The 21,870-nt window shown below is 40.6% G+C and overlaps 1 protein-coding gene across 2 annotated transcripts; it reads right to left on the reverse strand.

Moving 5' to 3' along the window:
- Nucleotides 1-3,564: 3,564 nt before the first annotated feature.
- SERINC3 (serine incorporator 3) lies at nt 3,565-21,821 on the reverse strand. Of its 2 annotated transcripts, XM_040638368.1 has the most exons (11): nt 21,666-21,783; nt 20,696-20,741; nt 16,511-16,672; nt 15,699-15,892; nt 14,524-14,603; nt 13,734-13,871; nt 11,097-11,266; nt 9,784-9,874; nt 8,787-8,967; nt 5,111-5,338; nt 3,565-4,474 (listed from the first exon to the last, which is right to left on the reverse strand). In XM_040638368.1, the coding sequence occupies exons 3-11, from the start codon at nt 16,544-16,546 to the stop codon at nt 4,336-4,338; spliced, it is 1,257 nt and encodes a 418-aa protein (XP_040494302.1). In that variant the 5' UTR covers nt 16,547-16,672; nt 20,696-20,741; nt 21,666-21,783; the 3' UTR covers nt 3,565-4,335. The 2 variants fall into 2 exon arrangements, with proteins under 2 accessions (XP_040494302.1, XP_008696301.1); XM_008698079.2 differs by lacking the exon at nt 20,696-20,741 and having other exon boundaries at nt 21,666-21,821.
- Between the last annotated feature and the right edge of the window lie 49 nt (nt 21,822-21,870).

Here is a 21,870-nt window from a genome sequence, read left to right on the forward strand (position 1 = left end):
GACCCAGGCTGTAACTGAACATGTGATTCTGGAAGCACTTGTAAGTAAACCCAGACTCCTTGAGGGATAACAAGGTGCAGCTTGATGAACTCTGGTCCCATGCATGCTTAGCTGTTTCTCTCCCTGCTCCCTGTTGGTTTCTATACAGGAGTGTGTGGTCTGCCTCACAGGAGACAAAAGCTAGGTGTCACGGTGGGTCAGCTGGGAAACAGTCTCATGCAGAACATCCGTACACTTACCGCAGACTTGTGATGATGCAACAGGTAAGTTCTTACACTGCAACACGCCAGCTCTTCAGGTCAGCCTTCCTAAGGAAGCTGTGGCCCTAAACTCAGTCCATTTCTCACATCTGGAAAAATGGACTACTGGCTCCAACCAATGCAGCAGAGTTACAAGGATCAGCAGGTGCTTTACAAGCTGTGGGAGTTATTTCCCATGTTAGGAGTCCATGCTTTTCTGAAATACCTCTCCGTTTTTCCCAGTGCCCGCTCCTCACATAGCGCTGGTCTGGCAAGCCTGTAACTGAGGCAGCAGATGTGTCCTGCTACCGCATTTAAAGCTGGTGAGGAAGAAAATCCTTTAGGGTTGCCACTCTTCTGGAAACAAACGGTTTTAACCAAATGTTCACCCTCTTACCTGATAAGGTGCCAGGGGATTACTTCTCTTCCTTCGTTGGTGATGGGTAGTTTGACAGCATGTCCTTAAGCAGTCCCCAGTTATCTTGGTGCCTAAAACTTTATGCCAAGAGACCACGGGGTCTAACTGAAAAAAGAACTCTCAAGGCCTGGTTTATTTCTCTGTTTTGCCTCTTACTGAGTAACTATGGGCAAGTCCCTAACTTTTCTAAGCCTCAGTCTGATCTGTCAAAGGGGGAGAAGAATCCCCACCTTCCAGGGGCGTGGACAGTGTCTCTTCACAGCTGGGCACACACACTGTTTCTTGGTCACTATTCTTCACCTGAGGAGACAGCTTGTGTGTGGCTTGAATCACTCAGCAGTGATTAGGATGCCACTGAGAAGGCTGCCTGATTTGGGCTCCTAGGTAACAGGATGGATAGAACACCACGAAAGGAGAAAAGAAACGAGCAGCAGCTCTCGTTGATAAGCCTGGTACCCACCATCAGTCTGCAGAGCTCAAAAGCATGACTCCTGTTACTGAACACTCTTGCGTGAATGTAAAAAAAGGAAAAGGACTTGTAATGGATAAAAACATGTGCTGGTTCACAGCTTGGTCCAGAACATCAATAGCAGCCATAACCAGGTCCATGGCCATTCTTTGGCAGGATCCTTGATGGATAAGAGAAGCTTTTACTTCACGAGTACCTTGCTAGACCAGTCTAGAGAGTAAACATCCGGCAGGGCCACAGGGGCCTACAACAAGCACAAGCCTTCTCTCGGTAGCTCCAACCAGGTAAAGGTGCCTCGGATGAATTCCTAGACCATACTGCTGACCTCAAAGCCAGGCTGTCAATCTGCAATCCTGAGGGACAGGCCCATTCCTGGTGATGAAACACCAGATGACTTATGTGGAATGAGAGGACACCATGAGGTCTGATGAGTCAAAACACTCGCCGGCTTTCAAGTATGATCCTGGGCTTACTCGACCTGCTGATGTGATTTATGCTTGTGTGTAATTCAGTACTCCCGAGTACGGTTCACTTAAGTCTTGAGTAATCATGGGTTTCCTAGCAACAACCCAACTTAGAGTACAGTCAAGCAAACAGGGATACTGCTCCCTAATTTTCAAAAAAATTTTGTTATTTCAAATTAATATCAAAGTTATGAGAAAATAAAAACTTTATTGGACTTTGTTAAACTTATTTTACAATTTAGTATTGCTTTATTTTGCATTACATAAGGTGGGGGATGGCATACCCTCATTGTTTCTGAAGTTTAGGACCTTTAAAGGTCTTAATCTGGCTGCCCCTGCTATTAAGGAAAGTGGGGTGTCTGCTTTACACTGGCGAAGTAAGGGGCTAAACCTCCCCTGATTGCCCCCCCCACCTCCCCTGCAACTTTCTCTCTGTACCCTGACATAAAAAACTGGTTTAAAACATGGTTCCAATGGTTCATATCAAGCTGCTTCCCTACCCCCCCCCCACTTCCATCCCAACTGAGATTGTCCCTCTGTGTCCCATGTGTTTAATTCTGTAAGAACACCTCAAATCTAGCCTTCATCAGACTGTGGCTGAACATCTCTGACCTTTGAATACTGTCCAGTCTCATTTTAGTCCACAGTTGACTTAGCAGTTACCACCACACCACCAGAGTGTTTAAAATGGGGTAAGCACTTGCAAAGTAATTTTACTCTTCAAACAATAATATGTACTAGGTACCATCTTTTATTCAAACGAGGAAGACATTGAGGCTCAGATGGTCACACAGATAGTCATTTGCCCAAGGTCATAAAGCATAGTATGTACTCCATATTAGCCGACCAGTTTGACAGAAAAGGCAATGCTGGATACAAACCCAGTCTGACTTCCAAGCCCGTGTTCTTAGCCATTCCTAAGGGACCAACTCCATCCTTCTGGCACAATGTGTTCTGTTCCTCTTCCGGTCTCTGACCATATAAATGGAACCCCCATCAACTCAGGTGATTAAACCAGTATCACTCAGGAATCTGCCTCTCCCCAGTAGCTAATCAATTAATTTCCAGTTTTTAAATTTTAATTACTAAGTAGCTCTCAGCTGTCAGTTTCCCCCTATCTTCACTTTCACTTCTCTGTTTGAAATGGCATGTGGCCTGCCCTGGTCTTCTCTCTAAATGCCGCTCTACGTGTCAGCAGCAGTGACTGAAGACCGTTTGTTCATGTCACTATGAATATGCTCCCCACCGCTCTCAACGTAAGGTTCAGATCTTTGAGTGTGGTTTGCAAAGCCCTTGGTGACTCAGTCCCTGCCCTCTTCTCCCCATTCCTGCTTTCCTGAACAAGCTGTCCTCCCCCTTCCTTTAACGTGAAGTTTTGTCTACCCTGCAGCAATGCCAGCCCCCTACCCCATTTCTCTCTTGGCTAACTCCTCTAACAATTCCTGGCCTCCAATTCCACTTTTTCCAGGAAGCCTACCAGGACAACCCCCCACCCTGACCCCAGGCAACTCTCCTTTGAGTTCTCTGCAATTTCCCAGAGCACTCATCACACCAAGCCGCACACCTGTCAGCTCATTTTCACCCTTCTCTAAACTCTTAAGTCCAAAATGGCAGAGCTGGTGTCTTGTCATGTTTAACGTTGGATCCCCAAACGTGACAGGGCCTGGGACAGAACACTCAGTAAATGTGTGTTGAAAGAACGAACTGTTCTCGTCTACCTGCTTACGTGCCACCTCTCCTGAAGACGTTTCCTCACAGCGCCTCTACGCAAGTGTCTTACCCAGGGAAGAGATTATCAGTGCAATTTCTGGATGAGTTCAAGACTTTATTACTAGCCAGGCCTCAAGTTTTAGAAGAGATAGGCGCCTTCTGCTTGATGCCTGAGAAACCTGACTGTCCACAGAGGTCTACCAATCACAGGAGGGCTGCAAACTCACAAAAGCCGTAAAAGAAAGGGCCTTAAGAGCTTAAGTCTCTATTTTAATCAAATACCTTTATAGTGCAAATATAATAAATTCACATGCATTTTACTTTTACACACTCATAACAAGAGAATGACATAGACTCAAGCGGCACTGTTTTCCCAAGTGAATTTTCATTTTCACCAAACCCACAAAGCGCTATGGAAACAAACACTTCTGGCAAAGCTGGAATTGCACGGCATCACTGCTGAAGTGTCAAACACTGAATGACCAAACTCAAGCTGCAGAAGCAGGAGCTGATCAGCCGCCCTGCCGGGCGGCGCACACCCCTCCCCCCAAGCACTCCGATGCTACCCCTCGTAGGGGATGAGGGACCGAATACGCTGCTTGCTTGCGTCATACAAATCAAGACTTTCACAGAGGAAACCTGTCATAGAAATGGTGGGGTGTTTGTTTTTTGCTTTTTAAGGAGACTGCAATAGAAATATATTAATGATTGGCCTCAAAGATCCAACATTTTTCTTACATTTTAAATCAAAGTTGTAGGATCCTACAGGTCTTAATAAAGAACTCTCTTCACAGCACAGCTGTAGTTCACTTTAAAACGCAAAATGTTCCCTTTGCGTTATATCCTTACAAATAAACATAATATACATATAAATGAAAAGTTCAGCTCCTGCATCAAGCATTACTTAATGTTGCCCTCTGATATAAACTTGGATATAGTCAAATTTGCAAAGTGTTCACTTAATATTTTAGTGGAAGCAAAAGTAAAATAGATACGGGCTTTCAGCAAAGCAGACCTTTATGAATTCTCAGAGGTTCAGCTGAAGTCACGATTGGTGAGGACGAGTGGAGCTACGAGGGTCCAGACATAGAGGAGGAGGCAGACCCAGCTGGAGCTGATCTTGACCCACACAGCTGGCCACTTGCTGGTCATGCTCTGGAACTCTGCATCAGGGCTAAGAAAACAGAAGACAATCAAGTAAAAGAGCCTGCCACCAGCACCCAGCAGCACCCCCAGCCAAAGCCAAGAAATTTGGCTGACACTATACTCTAGTAAGGTTCTAGAAGGAACTTATGAAAGCTGCTATTATTAGTTTCTATGTGCAGGGGACTTTGCCTCTCAAAAACCTTTTATCTTGTCAGCATGAAGAACTCTGACTACCATATTCACTGGGCAAAGATCTTCAGGAACCCCTAGCTATTCTAGATATTGGCAAGAGTCTAGATTGAAATGGTGTCTCTGAAACTTTCCTTCCTTGTCACATCATTACTTTGATCAGAATACTCTAAATGACCATCTCTAGACACAGAGGAAAATTAGCAAACAGAGATGGGTCAGACTGCTTTATGTTATGCTTTTCTCTCTTAAGTAACTCAAGTCTGGAAGAACTCTCCATGATTTGTACTGTAAGAATTCCAACTCGATTTTAAACCCAAGTCAAAAGTATTTCAGAAAAGAGTCAGCACTGAACACAACAACTTCATTATATAGGTAAGAGAAGGGGATTCTGAGGTCAAGCAATGGATGGCGATTTTACAGGCAGCCCAAGGGGGCCAACTGGTCTTCCATCTGGTTTGTCTGTGCCTCGTACCTGTACCAGCTGGTAAGGGTCATCATGATGTACAAGGAAGCCAAGGAGAGCATGAAGTGGAATAAGAAGTAGCTGTACTGCACTCCTTCCTTCTCGTTGTCCACAGCCCGCCGAGGCTGCCCGTCCTCTTCGTCGCTGCCGCCGTTGGCAGCAGTGTCACGGAGGATCACGCTGTCACTTCCTGACAGGGTCAGCTTACTTACTTGGCTGTTGTTGGAAGTGCGGATGCTGGAAAGTGATCCGAAGAAGACAAATGAGAAAGGGGCCATGAGATGAACTGCGGCCATTGGCCTATATACATGCAGGTTATTTCTGAACTGCCCCTATTTGGGGACTGAAGGCCTTCTGAAGAGCTCTGCTTAAAGTTCTCAACTGGTGCCTGTTCCATCACAAAACAGAGCACTCTCATGAGTTACTACTTTGGCTAACTGCTTACGAGTTTCATTATGCTCTCAATGTCTGCTTCCATGACTTCACAAGGACCACTCACCAGCCTTCTCCCAACTACCCTCATTCTTCAATTCTCTATGTGCCATGTCTTCTAGAAAGTGTTCCCTGACATCAGGTCATCCCTAGGCTGGGTTAAAGTCTCACAGCTCCTCCTGCTTCCCTCTGCCATAGCACTTACCATTCCTGTCTTTCTTGCTAGTCCTAGAACTCCTCAACAATGACCGTAGTCATCTATGCATTTCTACCACACAGCAGATACTCACTGCAAGTTTGTTAAATGACTGAATAAAAAAGTACATACCACTAAAGGACAAGAACCACACGATCATCTCAACAGACACAGAAAAAGCACCTGACCAAAATCTGATACTTTTCCTGATAGAAACACTCAACCTATGAATAGAGGAGAATTTCTTCAAACTGATAAAGGGCACCTATGAAAAACCAAGAGCTGACATCATACTTAATAGTGAAAGACTAAAAGCTCTCCCTCCCCCCCCCCCCCCCCGAGATCAGGAACAAGACAAGTAATCCACTGTCACAATTTCTATTCAATATTGTACTGGAGGTTCAAGCTAGAGCAATCAGGCAAGGACAAGATAAAAGGTGTCCCGATTGGCGAAGAAGTAAAATGATCTCTCTCTGCAGATAACCTGACCTTATACATGGAAAATCTTAAGGAATATACACACCATTAGAATCAATAAATGATCCTGCAGAACACAAGATCGATATACAAAAATTCCATGTCTCTATAGTAACAATAAAAAACCTCAAAGAGAAACTAAAAAAAAAACCACCTCACTTCTAATACTGTCAAAAATAACACTTAGAAACTTAACAAAACATGTTTAAGACTTGTACACCAATAACTAGAAACCCCTGAAAGAAACTGAAGACCTAAATGAAACATCCTATGTTATGAACTAGAAGCCTTAATATTAATAGTGCTGAGATAGTAATACTAAGATGATGAACAGATTCAATGCAGTCCTTATCAAAATCTCAAACTGACAAGCAAAACCCAAAATTTACACAGAAACACAAGGAACTGAGAATAACCAAAACAATCTTGAAAAAGAACAAATTTGGATGACTCATACTTCCTGACTTCAAAACTTATTACAAAGCTATAGTAATCAAAACAGTGTGGTACTGGCATAAGGACAGCTATACAGATCAATGAAACAGAATTACGAGTCCAGAAATAAACCATCACATTTATGGTCAACTGATTTTTGACAAGGATGCCAGGACAACTCAATGGGGGGAAAGAACAGTCTGTTCAACAAACAGTGCTGAGACAACTAGATATCCACACACAACGGAATGAAGTTGGACCCCTTACCTCAAGCCATATATAAAAACAATAAAAAGACAGCCCAATTTAAAAATAGGCAAAAGATGTAAACAGACATTTCTTCAAGATCTACAAATGGCTAGTGAGCACATGAAAAGAATGTTCAACGTCATCAGTCATGAGGAAAATGCAAATCAAAACCATAATGAAATACCACTTCACGTTCTCTAGAATGGCTACAATAAAGGACAATTACGATGTAATGATTAAGAGGGGATGAAACTGGAAGCTTCATACATTGCTGGTGGGACTGTAAGATGATGTAGCCACTTTGGAACACTCTGGCAGTTCTCAAAAAAGGTAAACAAAGAGGTACCACATAGCCTAGCAATTCTACAACTAGGTACAGATCCGAGAGAATTGAAAACGTACATCCACACGAAAAACCTATACACAGATACTCAGAGCAGCATTATTCATGGTAGTTCCACAGTGGCATCAACCCAAATGTCCATCAACTGACAAAGATAAACAAAATGTGGTATATGTCCACGCCATGGAGTATCATTTCCAACAATAAAAAGGAATTAAGTACTGATATGTTGTTCCATGGATGAACCTTGAAAACATACTAAGTGAAAGAAGCCAGTCACAAAAGGCCATATGCTGTGTAATTCCACATATACGAAACATTCGAATAAGCAACTTTACAGAGACAAAAAGGAGGTAAGTCTCTGCCAGTGGCTGGAGCGGGAAGGAACAGGGAGGGGCTTGTTAATGAGCATGAGGTTTCTTTTTGGCAAAATAAAATCTTCTAAATTGGACTGTGGGGACGGCAGCACAGTCCTGTAAACAGACTAAACAACTACTGAACTGTACACTTTATAAGGGGGAATTTTATAGTATGGAAAGTGTATCTCAAAAACAAAACAAAACATATTAGGCCAAAAGCAAACCAAAGTCACAGACAATATAAAAACACATAAGCGTAGTTGTGTTCCAATACAACTCGATTTACAAAGACAGGCAATCAGCCCCAGGGCTGTAGTTTGCCAACCCTTCAACAATCATTAAAAAAAAAAAAAAAAAAAAAAAAAAAAAGATAAATTTACACATACTGTGGAAAGCTGTTCAAATTATGACAAATTCATATTTGAGAATATTATGTGTATTTATATAGTACGTTCCTAATTTATTTAAAAAATTACCAAGTGATCTAAATAAATTATGTAACTACATACAAAATTTATAAAATTATATAGATACAAACGGATTGATAAATAAGATAGTTAAGTATAAGCAAAGGAAGAAAGTATGAAATAACATGTACTAAAATGTTTAACCATGGAAAAGGTAAATTTGGAGGGAGGATACTTTCATTTCCCACTTTACACTTATCTCACGTGTATTATTAATTTATATAAATGTATCCTTGCCCATTTTTCTCATATTTTTAAATTATTAAAATAATATATGCTATTATATAGAAAATACCAATAAAAAAATGGGTTAGAGGATGAATGCAAAGTGCTAACACAGGTTATATTTAAGCCCCTGGATTAACTAGAGATTTTAAAATTAGATGTATAGAATTCTGTAGTTCTTTAAATACTTTTTACAATTATCAGGAAATTAAGATTTTCAGAGCCACTACTCTAGCTGACCTAGGGTCAGGTGAAGGCTTCAACCTGCTATCCAGGGAGAAGGTATCTCTATGTCAGTCTGGAAGGAATTATTTGATGAGAGGATTTACTAGGCTTTAAGAAATATTCATGGCTAGGGAACTGAAGCAAGCTGAGGACTTTCAATAAAGAAGAGTTAAGTTGTTTTTCTTAATTCCTCACACTGCTTTTTGAAAGCAAAACAGCTTCTTTGCTCTACGGTTAACCTTCAAGAGAATCTTGTCCCAAGTACTTTTTAACTTACCTAGAATACAAAAGGCAGAGAACAAAGCCTGTCAGCCCAATAAAACTCTCTAGATCTACAAAATGCCCACTCTTTGAGGGTGGGGCAGGGGTAGAGACTACAGGAGTTGAATTTCCAGGAGCCAAGGTTGGCGCGGTCATGTGCGTAACGATGCTCCACAGGCCAGGGTTGCAGGAACGATCTGGAAGTGGAAGATTTATTATTACCCTTAGAACTCCTCCTGTGCCAAGAAAGGATGTGAGGGCTCACACATCATTCAGTCATGATGTAACACATCCGAATGCTATACTTAAAAGAACCTGGAAACTTAGCAATTAATTACATGTTTGTGTGGCAAACAGTGACTTAGTTTTAGAAAAAAAGAAAAGATACAGCAACAAAGTATTTGTCAAATCCATAAACGTCAATCTTGATTTTACTGATTTTGAAGTTTAACTGGCAAATCTTTTTGGGTCTGTAGTTGTACAAAGGCTTTAAGCAGAGAATTTTCCCCTAGTTTTGTTTTTACAGTTAAATAGGAGTACAATAACAGTAAGTGAGTCATCACTGGAGGATCTGCAATAACGGTTTTCCTTTAAAACAAGTCCACAGAATACCCTGTTGAGTAAGACACAATGCAGTAACTATAAAAGGAAATTTCTTTCAGCCATTTCCTCTAAAGCCTGTAATACCAACTGAAATTCAATTACAACAGTGCCACAAAGGGCTAAAACAATGTTGCCTTGTCCAACTCTTAGCTAGTCTGACTTAGTCCAGGGAAAAGCCTAGACTGTATGAGGACTGCAGTCCTTCAGGATGTCAACTATGAATAGCTATGGACAGACACTAAAACTTGAAATGTGAGTATCTGCATCATACGGTGAGCACTGGACGTTTAAGTGAAGCTTTTTGTTTGTTCCCTGTTGGACGTTTGCTCTACCTCTAGTGTTTGCACCTGCCGAAGGAGTATTTCCTACTTTCTCGCCATCAAATTAATGTGCTATTGACATTCCCTTACCGGGTTCATTGGACATGGCTGACCAGGTGAGGTACATGGTGTAGAGGGTGATGAGAGAGGACTGAAGGAGACCAGACCGAGGCTGGTGTTCCTGTGGAATCAAAAAGAAAACAATGCCACAGGAACTGCAAGCACTGACTTTCTAAAACCCAGATTTCCCTGGGTCCCCCCGACATGTTATTAACTGAGAACCTTCTGATTCTACTTGACAGTTGAAAGAGGACAAGTAACCTTTCAGTCTGAGTTAGCCCGAAAAAGCAGCAAGAAAGAGGACCGTGTACAATTGGTTCTCCAGGCACTGACAGCCAGGAATTCCTATGTAACCTGCAGAGGCTGATTCACTAGTCCCCTGGTGTCATAGAAGCGAAGCTCAACGGTGGCACTAACTACCTAGGTGACCCATCATCTCTCTGGAACTTCAGTTTCCTCATTTTTGAAAGGAGAGGTGATGTCTACATGTTCTTTTCATATTTCTCATAAAAAATTCACGAATTGGGGTGCTGGGTGGTTCAGTCGGTTAAGCATCTGCCTTCAGCTCAGGTCATGATCACAGGGTCCTGGGATCAAGCCCCGCACTGGCTTCCTGCTCATCGGGGAGCCTGCTTCTCCCTCCCTCTCTGCCCCTCCCCCAGCTCATGTTTATGCACTCTCTCAACATCTTTAAAAAAAAAATTTAGGGGCGCCTGGGTGGCTCAGTCGTGAAGCGTCTGCCTTCGGCTCAGGGCGTGATCCTGGCGTTATGGGATCGAGCCCCGCATCAGGCTCCTCCACTGGGAGCCTGCTTCTTCCTCTCCCACTCCCCGTGCTTGTGTTCCCTCTCTCACTGGCTGTCTCTTTCTCTCTGTCAAATAAATAAATAAAATCTAAAAAATAAATAAAATAAAAATTTTTTTAAAAATTAAAAAAAACAACTCCATGGATTTTTTAAAGTATGGTATTTAAATGATGAAACTCGCATGCATGAGTTTTGTTTTTAAATATCAAAAGCAATGATTTTCTAATTTAATCCCTCTAAAGTAGCTTGGCTAATGATTCACAAGGATCATCCTCACAACATAAACTATTTTAAAAGAGCTATAAAATTCTCAGGTTACCTAGGTTTTCTTTTTAACGATAGGGAAATTATTCACTTAATTATGATACAGGCGCTCAATGGCACACTTTACAATTACTAAATTAGAAATATGAAGAATTGATCATAATATGGGAAAATGTTTAAGTAGATAAACATAAACGCCTAAAAAAGGTTACATCAGTTCAAGGTTAGCATTAATTAAAAATTTTTCACAGGAGGAAAAAGCAGAAAACCATACCTGAATTTTTGGAAGGATGGATATAATAGAAACCACAAAACAAAGGATCAAATTAATACTGATGAAGAACTTGTTCTCTGCGCAGCCGTCCGGTTTGGTGTAGTACGCGTAGAGCAAGCCGACGAAGACGACCGACAGAATGTAGCAGACGCTGGTGACAGACAGCAAAGCTAGGAAGAGGGAGACCAACAGGAAGGCTCACGACTGCAACACACGTTTCTAACGAAGACCAATTTTCTTCTACTCCATATAAAAATAAAGCACATGATTCTACTGTTATGGTGGTCAACATTTTACGGGGAAATTACAGAAGGCCCAAGGCTGACGTTTCAGATAGCACTAGAGGTGGCTCGGTGTTAAATTCAAGCAACTGGAGTCGCTTTCTGGATTACCCATCTTGATTCCATGGGTTGAAAAACGAGACATCTGATCATTCCAGCTAGAGTGAACTCTAACTGTATGCTAAATAACGTGCACTATACGCTTTTCTTAGGAACTTGCAAAATTTGTGGGCCCTCAAACTGGCCCAGTTCCAGTAAGCTAAATGCCAGGGACGGTGTCAGCAGAAAACAACCGTCAGGCATCTTTTATGACATTTGTCCTCTGCAGCCACTGGCTACATAAACCCACTTCCTGTCACGATGAGACCACATCACTGTGGGAAACGGGCGTATTTGCTATTTTCAAAAACCTAAAATAATATTCCTTTCTGTTCACAAGAATAATCAACAATTAGCTATGTAACTCTGAAAATTAGAAAACATGAAAGAATAACAGTATACTCAGACCAACTCTAGCAATGGTGAGTTCAATTAACTTGTACTTATTCACGGCACGCTTATTTAAGAAAACCAGTTTCGACTAACAATCTCTATGGGTTTTGCATATTTAAAATTAAGTGATGTATATGCGTGACTATAAAATCATAATGCATGTGAAAGTACGGGCACCGTTCTTAATGTTTTTCCATATGAATATACAAGATTTCTCTACTTTTTAGTTACTCCAAAGAATGACAAATCTTCAACTCATTATTCAATTCTAAAGTTGAGTGATTCAAATGAATTATAAAAAAGTAAACAGATTTAAAAAAATAAAATTTTATCAGTCAGAAATGGGGAAGTGTTTCAGGATTTCCAACCCATCACGATAAAACAATTTCTTAAATCTCATGCTAAAACAGTCATTACCAAAAAAAAATTGTCATTACACACAACTGAAGTGACCAATAAAACAGGGCAATGGTTAAATAACTTATGGTATACCATGCCATGGAACACCACAGAACTGTATACCACACTAAGTGAATAGGACGTATCTATACTCACGGTTATGTTAGAAGACACTCATCATACAGTTGGTGAGAAGAGCAAGTAATGAACAATATATAATATGAACCTATTTACGTTTAAATAACAAAAACATGTATATGTGCACAAATACATAAAGATCCAGTAATTGTGGTTATATCTGGAGAGGAGAGTGGGTGCAAGTAGGTGGAGATTTACATGTTTTATTTTTTAAGTTCCATCATGTGTTTATGGTGAGCAAAGTATTCGCTTTTGGGTTTTTTTTCATTTTGCTTTTGTTATTATTTAAAAAGCAAGCTAGATAAATAAGATGAAAAAAACTGGACAGTCTGATAATGTGTACTAAAAGCCTTTAAAATATCCATACCCTTCCACTCTTCTACTTCTAGGAATTTATTCAAAGGAAAAAGCAGAAATGTGCTCAGAGATATATTATTAAGTATTTACTACTACACTGGAGCCACATATTCACAGGCTACTTCTAGGATTTAAAAACGTCAAACTATAAGCTATCCAAATGTATAATACATGTAAAAAAATAGTAAGATACAAGTATACACCTTTTTCAACACTCTTTTTTTATACATAGAAGATATATGTTTAAAAAAAAAGACTGGAAGGATATAGACTAATATATTAACAGTGAGTATTAATTACTGAAGTGTTAGATTATGGAGGAATTTGTTTTCTTTTGTAATTTTTGGTTTTTCAAGTTCTTTACACAAAAGTAGCTATTACTTTTACAATAGGTAGCGAAGGGGCTAGAAATCTCAACAACTGTCATTTTTTTAAATGAGATATGGCTGGATCATTGCCCCTTTTAATAGAGGCCACCAAACTCCCTCCCCATTATTACAAGCTATAAATCCTACTTCCACGCTAGAAATTTTAAGTGCCCTTTTCCATCAGAAAACTTTCAGAAGGGGTGTGGGCCATACTCTGAATAAAGCAGTAAGGACTGCTTGAGGATGTGGGCAGATGACCCATACTTATAATGCACTTAAGTCCCCTGCAAACAAGTCCCCCTTCAAAACAAGAAATACATCATTAAATACAACAGTTTTTTTTCCCTAACTAAACACATCTAGTTACATTACAAATCTCAAAATAAATGAATTGAGAGACGCCAATAATTCCTATTATCTGTGCTTCCCCCTTTCAGTAATGCATATAATTCAGAACTGACTCAACTGAGAGACTATAGTTTTTAAAAAGTCAACTCTAATTTGGAAGTTTATACATTTAAATCAATAGACATTTTTACTGCACATCCTGTTTAATGTAGCATAATGCAGTATGGCTCTTACAGGTGAGTTTAGATACCTACCGGCATACCAGCACCTTGGATTTCCTTCTTCCATTCGATTTACCCATGATTCATTCCAAGAGTGAGCAAAGTCAACCAACAGCACTAGCTGGATGAGGATGAACAAAAAGGCCCCTACCATGCCAACAATAAACCAGGCTACAAACCAAAAGAACAAAGTTATTCTTTACTACAGGAGTAACATTGCAGAATGTTACTATCCAATTTTAAAACAATTTCAAGTAAGAGAGACGTGGTAAAGACATATTCTGTCTCCAGCAGAACAGTAAGATTATTCCAATTCCAAACTAAAAGGCATTCTCTGAGAAGTGTTTTGCTGGGCTTCAGACCTTTTAAAACTTGTTCTAGCTTGTGCCAAGGGGAGCCTGGGATCTGACATTCCAAATGGCACAATAAGCCTTTTCCTTTATAAGGGAAAAAATCACGGTGGAAATCCACAGATGTCACTTGACGTTATGGTAAGAAAGCATATTAAGACAGGGCTAGTAGAACACATATGAGTTACAGGTCCCTATGTTGACAAGCTCTTGCATTAACTTAGTACTGCCAAGTGAAAAGGTAAACTGTTAAAATACTGGCAACATATGGTTCCAGAACAGCTGAAAAATGGGCTGAATGCCTCCTGGGTTTAATCAATTAATTACTACCTTAATATTAGTACAAAGTCATATAATTGAACACCACCTCATTTAATTGCCAGTTCTGCAAAACCAGTGATGAAAATGTAGCTGCAAGTCCATCATTTGCAGAGTGTGTATATATTATAATTAACCCTCTTAGTGAGCCATACCTGTGGTGAAATGGCCCCCAGGGATGTAGAAAGAGCCAACCATGATACCAACAATGGCAGCAATTTTGAAGAACCAAAACCTATTAAAATACAAAAGTGCATTTGTGAAATGTTAATTTTTGCCCTTATACTGAGAAAAGTGAATTTCTGAAATGCAAAAATAAGGACTCAGTAGCATTCCCAACACGATTGTCTGTGCTTATTTCTTCCTTTGACATGAAGTGCTTCAATCTTTCATACGATTTAAGGACAAACATTAGCTCAGAGAACAAATCACTCAGACATAATAAGAGAAAAACATCTTAAGAATTTCCCTACACTTAGCAATTAAAGATAGGAATTTTTCTACAATTCTGGAGTATTCTAAACTAACCATATTAGCTACATATAAAGCAATTAACTATTGGATGTAGGGAAAAGTTATCACCTAATCCTTCTTTCACAAGATAGGACATAAGTGCTTTGTGCCCACAATCACACAGTTCATCACTGGCAAAGCTAGGACCAAACCTGGCTTTCAGTCCATGATCTTTAAAGACTGCCTTGTATGGCAGAGTGAAAAGAATCAGGCTCTGGAGCTGGACAAACCTGACTCTCAATTCCGACTCCAACTTTCACTGGCTCAGAGATCTCAGGCACTTTAACCTTTCTGAAATTCAGTTACTGCATCTATAAAAAGAGGATTATAATACATATAAAGTGTACGAAACTCCCTTCAGTCTTCAAATAAGAATTATATGTCGAAGGGAAACTGGGGGCAGTCAGGAATGGGAAACAATAGATTTGTAAATCAAACATAACCAGTTTATCTTTCTGTATACTGTTTAATAGATTAGGTACATTTTTAACAATAAAAAGTATGTACGTTTGTGTGTATGCAGTGCCTAGCACAATCCTTGAACTGTTTCACAGGTGTCTGATAAAAATCTAGGAACTGCAAACAAAGGTATTAAAAAAAAGACAAGACTCTCCTCATCCCCTTCACCCCCTCTGTGCAACAGAACTCCAACTGAAAATGACATTGAAACAACTTCACGTGTACAATGGTCAGAAATATCAATGTGGGCCACTGATTCTAGTACTCTACGGCTTCCATCAGAATGGCAACATTAACTGCTCAAGGGGAGGAGCCACACCGTAATATAACAAGTAAATAATAAAATAAATTTACATACCCATTGTGTACTGCTGCTCTGGGATCTTTACTTGTTTTTACTTTTAACATGAGCAGAGAGAAGGCAAAGAAAAAGATGGCCAAGGCAAAGTTGATCCGATACACAGCTTTATAACCGACCAGAACATCACAGTCTTTATCCACCTTTCTTTCAGCCACATTGATTTTAAATCCCCCTTCACAGAATCCAGGAATCTGGAAAAAGCAATTTCAATGTTATGGGAATATTCGCATTTAAACAAAGATCCTATCCCATCATAAAAAAGCCTGAATTTATAAAACTGGCTACTTCAACTACTGCAAGACTGTCCTGAGGGACTTTTCTCTTTGCCTTCCAATTCACTTACAATCTTGCCACCAAATAGTATAAACAATTTGCATTTTGTGAATAAAAGTGAAGTGTTCTCTTCTTTGCTTTTCTTGCTGATGAGGTTATCTCCCATTTGGCCATGGATTTTCAAGCGACAACTGATTTCTTCCACAGACGAAGGGCTAGTCTAGGTCAAATGTTTAAATCTGAAACATCCGTGGGAAGATAATGTTTTTGTGCTGCTCTTTGAGTATTTTTCTCTCAGTTATTAGAGTAGAACTTGGTCATGTTCGTTCTGAGTACCTTGATTTCTGGAAAAGGACTAATACTTTCATATTCTACGTCTTACCCAAAAGTAATTTAAAAAACCCAACAATTATAATGACCTTGACTGAGTTTTACAACGGTAAAGAAATAAAAATGTTAATCACAACTAAAATTGTGCAAAACAGAAAAATAATACAAATAACCAGTACATTAAGGCTACTGTTACTTCTGCTTACCTTCTTCAGCTGCGATTCCATCCCTTCGGTCAGCATGATACAGGACACCGCAGCGCCCAGGAAGAGAATGAAGGCATAGATGAGGCGGGTCACCGTGGAGTTCTTACTGTTGGGGCAGCAGCTACACAGCAGACACGAGGCGCCGCTGCAAAGGCAGGGAACCTGAAATAAGCACACCACAGCCATCTGAGACCTCTTTCAGGGCACTCCTTCATGTCGTAAGGGTCACTGAGTAGAAGATAAGGCAAACCAGGCTTTGACAGCTTTAACTGAGACAGTTATGGCTGGGAGGAAGTGGTTATAAAAGCATGGGTTCTGGGAGATGCCTGGGTAGATCAGTCAATTGAGTATCTGACTCTGCATCTTGGCTCAGGTCTTGATCTCACAGTCATGAGTTCAAGCCCCACAATGGGCTCTGTGCTGGGTGTGGAGCCTACTTAAAAAAAAAAGGCATGGGTTCTGGAGTCAATATTATTTCTGTCACTCTAACTCAGCAAGTTACATAAGCTAAGCTTATTTCTCCACCTGCAAAACAGACTGAATAACGGACTCTTCCTCCCTCGGATATCGCTGTATTGAATAAGTACTCAACACAGTACCTAAAACATACTAAGAGCCCAATAAATGTTACTTATACTCACACGGAGAGCATATTTTATTTAAAAACAATATAAAAACCTAACTCCACTTGCTATTTAAGGAATCCTAGTTACCAAATCTGGTATTATAGCATCAAGCAACATCACATGGAAACCCTTATACATGATGATAACAAGGGCCATTTAGCTCAATTTAAGAGTAACCTGGAGATTCCTCAAAAAATTTAAACACAGAATCCACCATTTGACCCAGCAATTCCTCTCCTAAACATACACCCAAAAGGACTGAAACAGGTATTCAAACAAAAGCTTCCACATGAATGTTCAAAAAAGCACTATTTATAGTTGCCAAAAGGTAGAAACAACCCAAATGTCCGTCAATTGACAAATGGATACATAAAATGTGGTAGATTCGTACAATGGAATATTATTCAGTCATGAAAATGCATGAAGTACTGATACATGGTACAACATGGGAGAACCTAGAAAACATCATGCTAAGTGAAAGAAGCCAGACCCAAAAGGTCACACGTTGTATTTCATTTATATGAAATATCCAGAATAAGTAAATCCAGAGACAGAAAGCATTAGTAGTTTCCAAAGGTTGGAGGAGGGAGATGGGATGGAGAGTGACTGCTTAATGGGAATCAGGCTTCTCTTTGGGGGGATGAAAATGTTCTGGAACTACACTGATGTGATGACAGCAACGACAGCATAACACTGCGAAAGTACTAAATGAAACTGAATTATACACTTAAAAATGGTTCATTTTATGTTATGTGAATTTTACCTCAATTGAGAAAAAAAAAAAAAAGAAAGAGTAACCTGGATCTCCGGTGAGCATTTCAGATGACAACATAATTTGAATCGTTTTTATGTAGGCCTAATTAGGAAAGCACTCAAATTGCTTTCAGAGACGACACTGAGTCACATTACAAAAGCAGGTGAAGTCAGAATCATCAGCAGAAGCAGCAGATGTAAATAATGGGGGATGCTGATTTCATAGTATGGTCCCAGTCTTTACTTGTTATAGATGGTACCTCGGGGAAACTATCTTTGTGTGATTCGGAGCAAGATGCCAAGCTTCTTAAAAACCCAGTTTTCTCATCTGTAAAAATGGGCGTAACACCACCTACCTGAACAGTTACTGTATGAAGAATGAGCTAGCGTCAGGAATATACAGCACCTGGCATAACGCCTGGCACAGCAGGGGCTGAATAGATCATGGTAGCCATTAACATTTGTAACTGCAACAGCCATGGGAAATTGATCACCCAGTTTCAGTCTCCAATTCTTAACTACAACCTGGGCCAAAAGACCATCATAGATGTCTACAGCCAGCTGCAGACAGAAACAGAAGTTTTACAGCCCAAAACAATGACACTAATTGCTTCATGTTTATTTTGTCCGCATTCTCACACTTCTCTCTTTAGCTATTTATTTATTTATTTTCTGGCCTATTAAATAATCTCATGATAACTGCCTACTGTTTGTTATGGGTTGAACTGTGTCCCCCTATCCCCACGAATTCATGTTGAACTCCTGATCCCCAGTACCCGAGAGTGTGACCTTATTTGGAAATAGGGTCACTGCAGATGTAATTAGCTAAAATGATGTTAGACTGAAGAGTGGGCACCTATTTAAACATGATTGCTGTCATAAAAAGGAGAAATTTGGGCACAGACCTGCAGCACAGGGAGAACACCAAGTGAAAACAAGGCAGAGATCTACAAGCCAAGGAATATCAAAGACCACTAGCAAACCAGCAGTAACTAGGGAAGAAGCATGGAAACGATTCGCCCTCATCACCCTCAGGCACTAACCCTGCTGACATCTTAATCTTGGACTTCTAGCCTCCAGAAACTGAGATACGACAAACTTCAGTTGCTTGAGCCACCCAGTTTGCGGTATTTTATTCTTATCTAGACCTAGCAAATGAATACACCCACTTATTTGTTTATAAATATCATGAAAATATAAGTGCCCTTAGGAGGGGCCACCTACTGTTATATCTCTTGCACCTTTACAGTAGGTACTCAATCTGCGGAACAGAGCTGTCCCGCTGTACATCACTTCCCGATCTCAGTAAATAACAACTCTATTCTTCCTGTTACTCAGGCCAAAAACCTTGGAGTCACCCTTGATGTTTTCTCTTTTTCCAAAACTCTCATCCAATCTGTCAGCACATCAGCTTTATCCTCAAAATATATCCAGAATCTGGGGCACCTAGCTGACTCAGTCGGTACAGCACATGGCTCTTGATCTCAGGGTCATGAGTTCAAGCCCCATGTCTGGCATGGAGCCTACTTAATTTTTAAGAAAATAAATAAATATTTAAGAAAAAAATAAAGAAAATAAATAAATAAATAAGCTATCTCCAGAATCTGACCACTTTCTTAGCATCCTTAGTTATTATGTTGGTCCAACCCACTACTATCATCTTTCACCTGGATTTAATGCAACGGCTCCTGTCTCATTGCAATAGCCACCTAATCAGAACCCAGAGTTGGTATAAAGATTATTTTAAGGTGAAGACATTTGAGAGTCAACAGATACAGGGAAAAAAGCCTTCTCGGAGCTTTCCTCATCTGACTAAAGGCAGCAACTTCTGGGATATGAGGTTGCCATAAACTCTCTCTCCAAGGGAGTTTGATGGCCATAAAGAAGACGAAAGACTGCTGCACCTAGATAAACAAGTATTATCACCAACTTTCTTATCTCCTGTTTGTTCTTCCTAACTAGAAGCCCTTTTCTTCCCTTTTCTTGTCCCCTAATAAGTAAGGTATATAATAAGCTCTATTTTCTAACTATCCCCTTGAGTTATTCATCACTGAATGATGAATAACATCCTGCGAGTATGTGTGCAGCACGTGTACATAGTTCTTTCTTCTCTTGCTAACCTTTCATCTCTTTAATTTGCAGGCCCCCAACCACTAACCCCATAGAGGATGCAAGCAAAGTTTTTTCTCCTCTACACTGCTTTACCCTTTCTTTTCTCCAACAACCACCTTGTTAAAACACAGGTCAGATCACATCACTCTTCTTTTCTATAACGGATCCCCATATCATTTATGGGGATGTACGTAAAAGCCAATACAAAAACAAAACACCAAACAATGGGTATCTACGTGATTTGGCTCCCTGCTAACCTTCTGACTTCTTTTCCTATTATTCTTCCCCTCACTCATCCCATTCTCTGGTACACTGAACTCCTTGCTATTCCTGTTGAATAAAGGGGATTAATAATATAGAAAAGCAATTTACAGATAGAAATGCTTTGAAGGCATCAATTCAAATACTAGCTTTACATCAAAGACAAAATGTGTTTCAGGTTATTAGGATAAGAAAGACATCTTTGTTTCAAATTACAAATTCACTCCTTAATTACCTTCTTAACTGTATTTTTTTTTCCTAAATCTACTCTGCAAATAGTTTGACCCACTAGTGGATTGTAAAATTCAACTTACCAGGATTTGTTCTAATGTGATAGAAAAATTGTACAGCAGATGACAAAGGTAAAAATTATTTCACGAAACTTGTGTCTAAATGGGCATATTAAATCAGCTATGTAAAATATATTTCTTACTTTTGGTCAAGGTCAAAAAATTGGAAAGCCACTGCTCCCGAGGAACCTGTAAATGACCAAACACCCTTTTGATTTAGGATGAACAACCTTAAAGAATGGAAAATACACTTTGTACTTTGTCCCTAAGAAATGGTAGTGGAATGAGCGGAGAATGAGTCTTAGGTCAATTAAGTCAGTTGGGAAGTTATAAAACAAGAAGTGACTTTAAAGAATCATGCTCCTCAGGAGCAAGTATATGAGGGAACTCACCATATTCTCTTCCATAGATCCTAAAATTTCCTTTTTAAAATATGGCATTTATAATCTACAAAGCAATTCAACCCATTTATTCACTTTATCCTCACAGCAGCTCTCAAGGAGAGGAATGCTGGGGTAATTAGCCTCATGTTACGGGAAGCCAGAGATAAATGTCTTAGACAAGGTCCCAAAAATGTTCACGCCATGGCTTTCAATTTTGAATAATCCACAAGGCCGCCTTTCCTTTGCACCACAACTGCACACAAGCCTCGGTTAAAATCCCAGCTCTGCCACATATTCTGTAGCATCGGCAAATCCATGCTATGGGATAAAAATATCACTTAAGCCACCCAAAATTAAACGACGCCACCTTATGAAGGTACTTGGAAATGAAGCAGAGCGCCCTCGCCCCGGAACTCTCATTCCGCGGTCCAGGCTCCAGCTCCAGAGGAACCCAGGGGCCGGAAGCCTCGCGGGGGCGGGGCAATCGAAATTGTAAACAATGACGACCCGGCCTCCTACGTTCCCCCAACAAACCCGGAAGGCGAGCCGCCTGATCCCGACTGGGGGAGGGGGGCATCACTGATATTGGTCTGCACCCCCGATACTCTCTCCAGCCCAGGGACCGTCCCCCAAGCTCCCGGCCAAAGCCCCACGGCGTCTGGGATTGGGGGGTCCCTATCGGCCTCCCCCAAATGACACGTCCGACGGAGACACCAGACCCCGAACTCACCCAGCTGGCGAGGGAGAAGACGCCTAGCACAGCTCCCATGGTGACGCTGGTGATGCAGGCGGCCGATCGCGAAGCTTCTAGCGCGGTGGTAACTGCCAGTCGAGGCGTCTCCTCAGAAACGCGACGTTTTCTCAGGCCGGAAACGCGCGGGTGGCGTCATTGCGTGGCCCCGCCCACCGCCCTCGGCCGCCGCGGCCAAGAGAGC

This window comes from Ursus maritimus, unplaced genomic scaffold, assembly GCF_017311325.1.
Source record: "Ursus maritimus isolate PB19 unplaced genomic scaffold, ASM1731132v1 scaffold_22, whole genome shotgun sequence".
NCBI lineage: Eukaryota > Metazoa > Chordata > Mammalia > Carnivora > Ursidae > Ursus > Ursus maritimus.

What these genes read in the sequence shown, in the direction of transcription:
- SERINC3 (XM_008698079.2), bottom strand. Translation starts at nt 21,704, where the DNA reads ATGGGAGCTGTGCTAGGCGTCTTCTCCCTCGCCAGCTGG. An exon ending in AGAGCAGCAGTACACAATGG is followed by an intron (nt 14,604 to 15,698) that starts GTATGTAAATTT and finishes GTATTTTAATAG; the next exon opens with GTTTTGGTTCTTCAAAATTG. An exon ending in CTCTGCCTTTTGTATTCTAG is followed by an intron (nt 5,339 to 8,786) that starts GTAAGTTAAAAA and finishes ATCACTTTCCAG; the next exon opens with CATCCGCACTTCCAACAACA.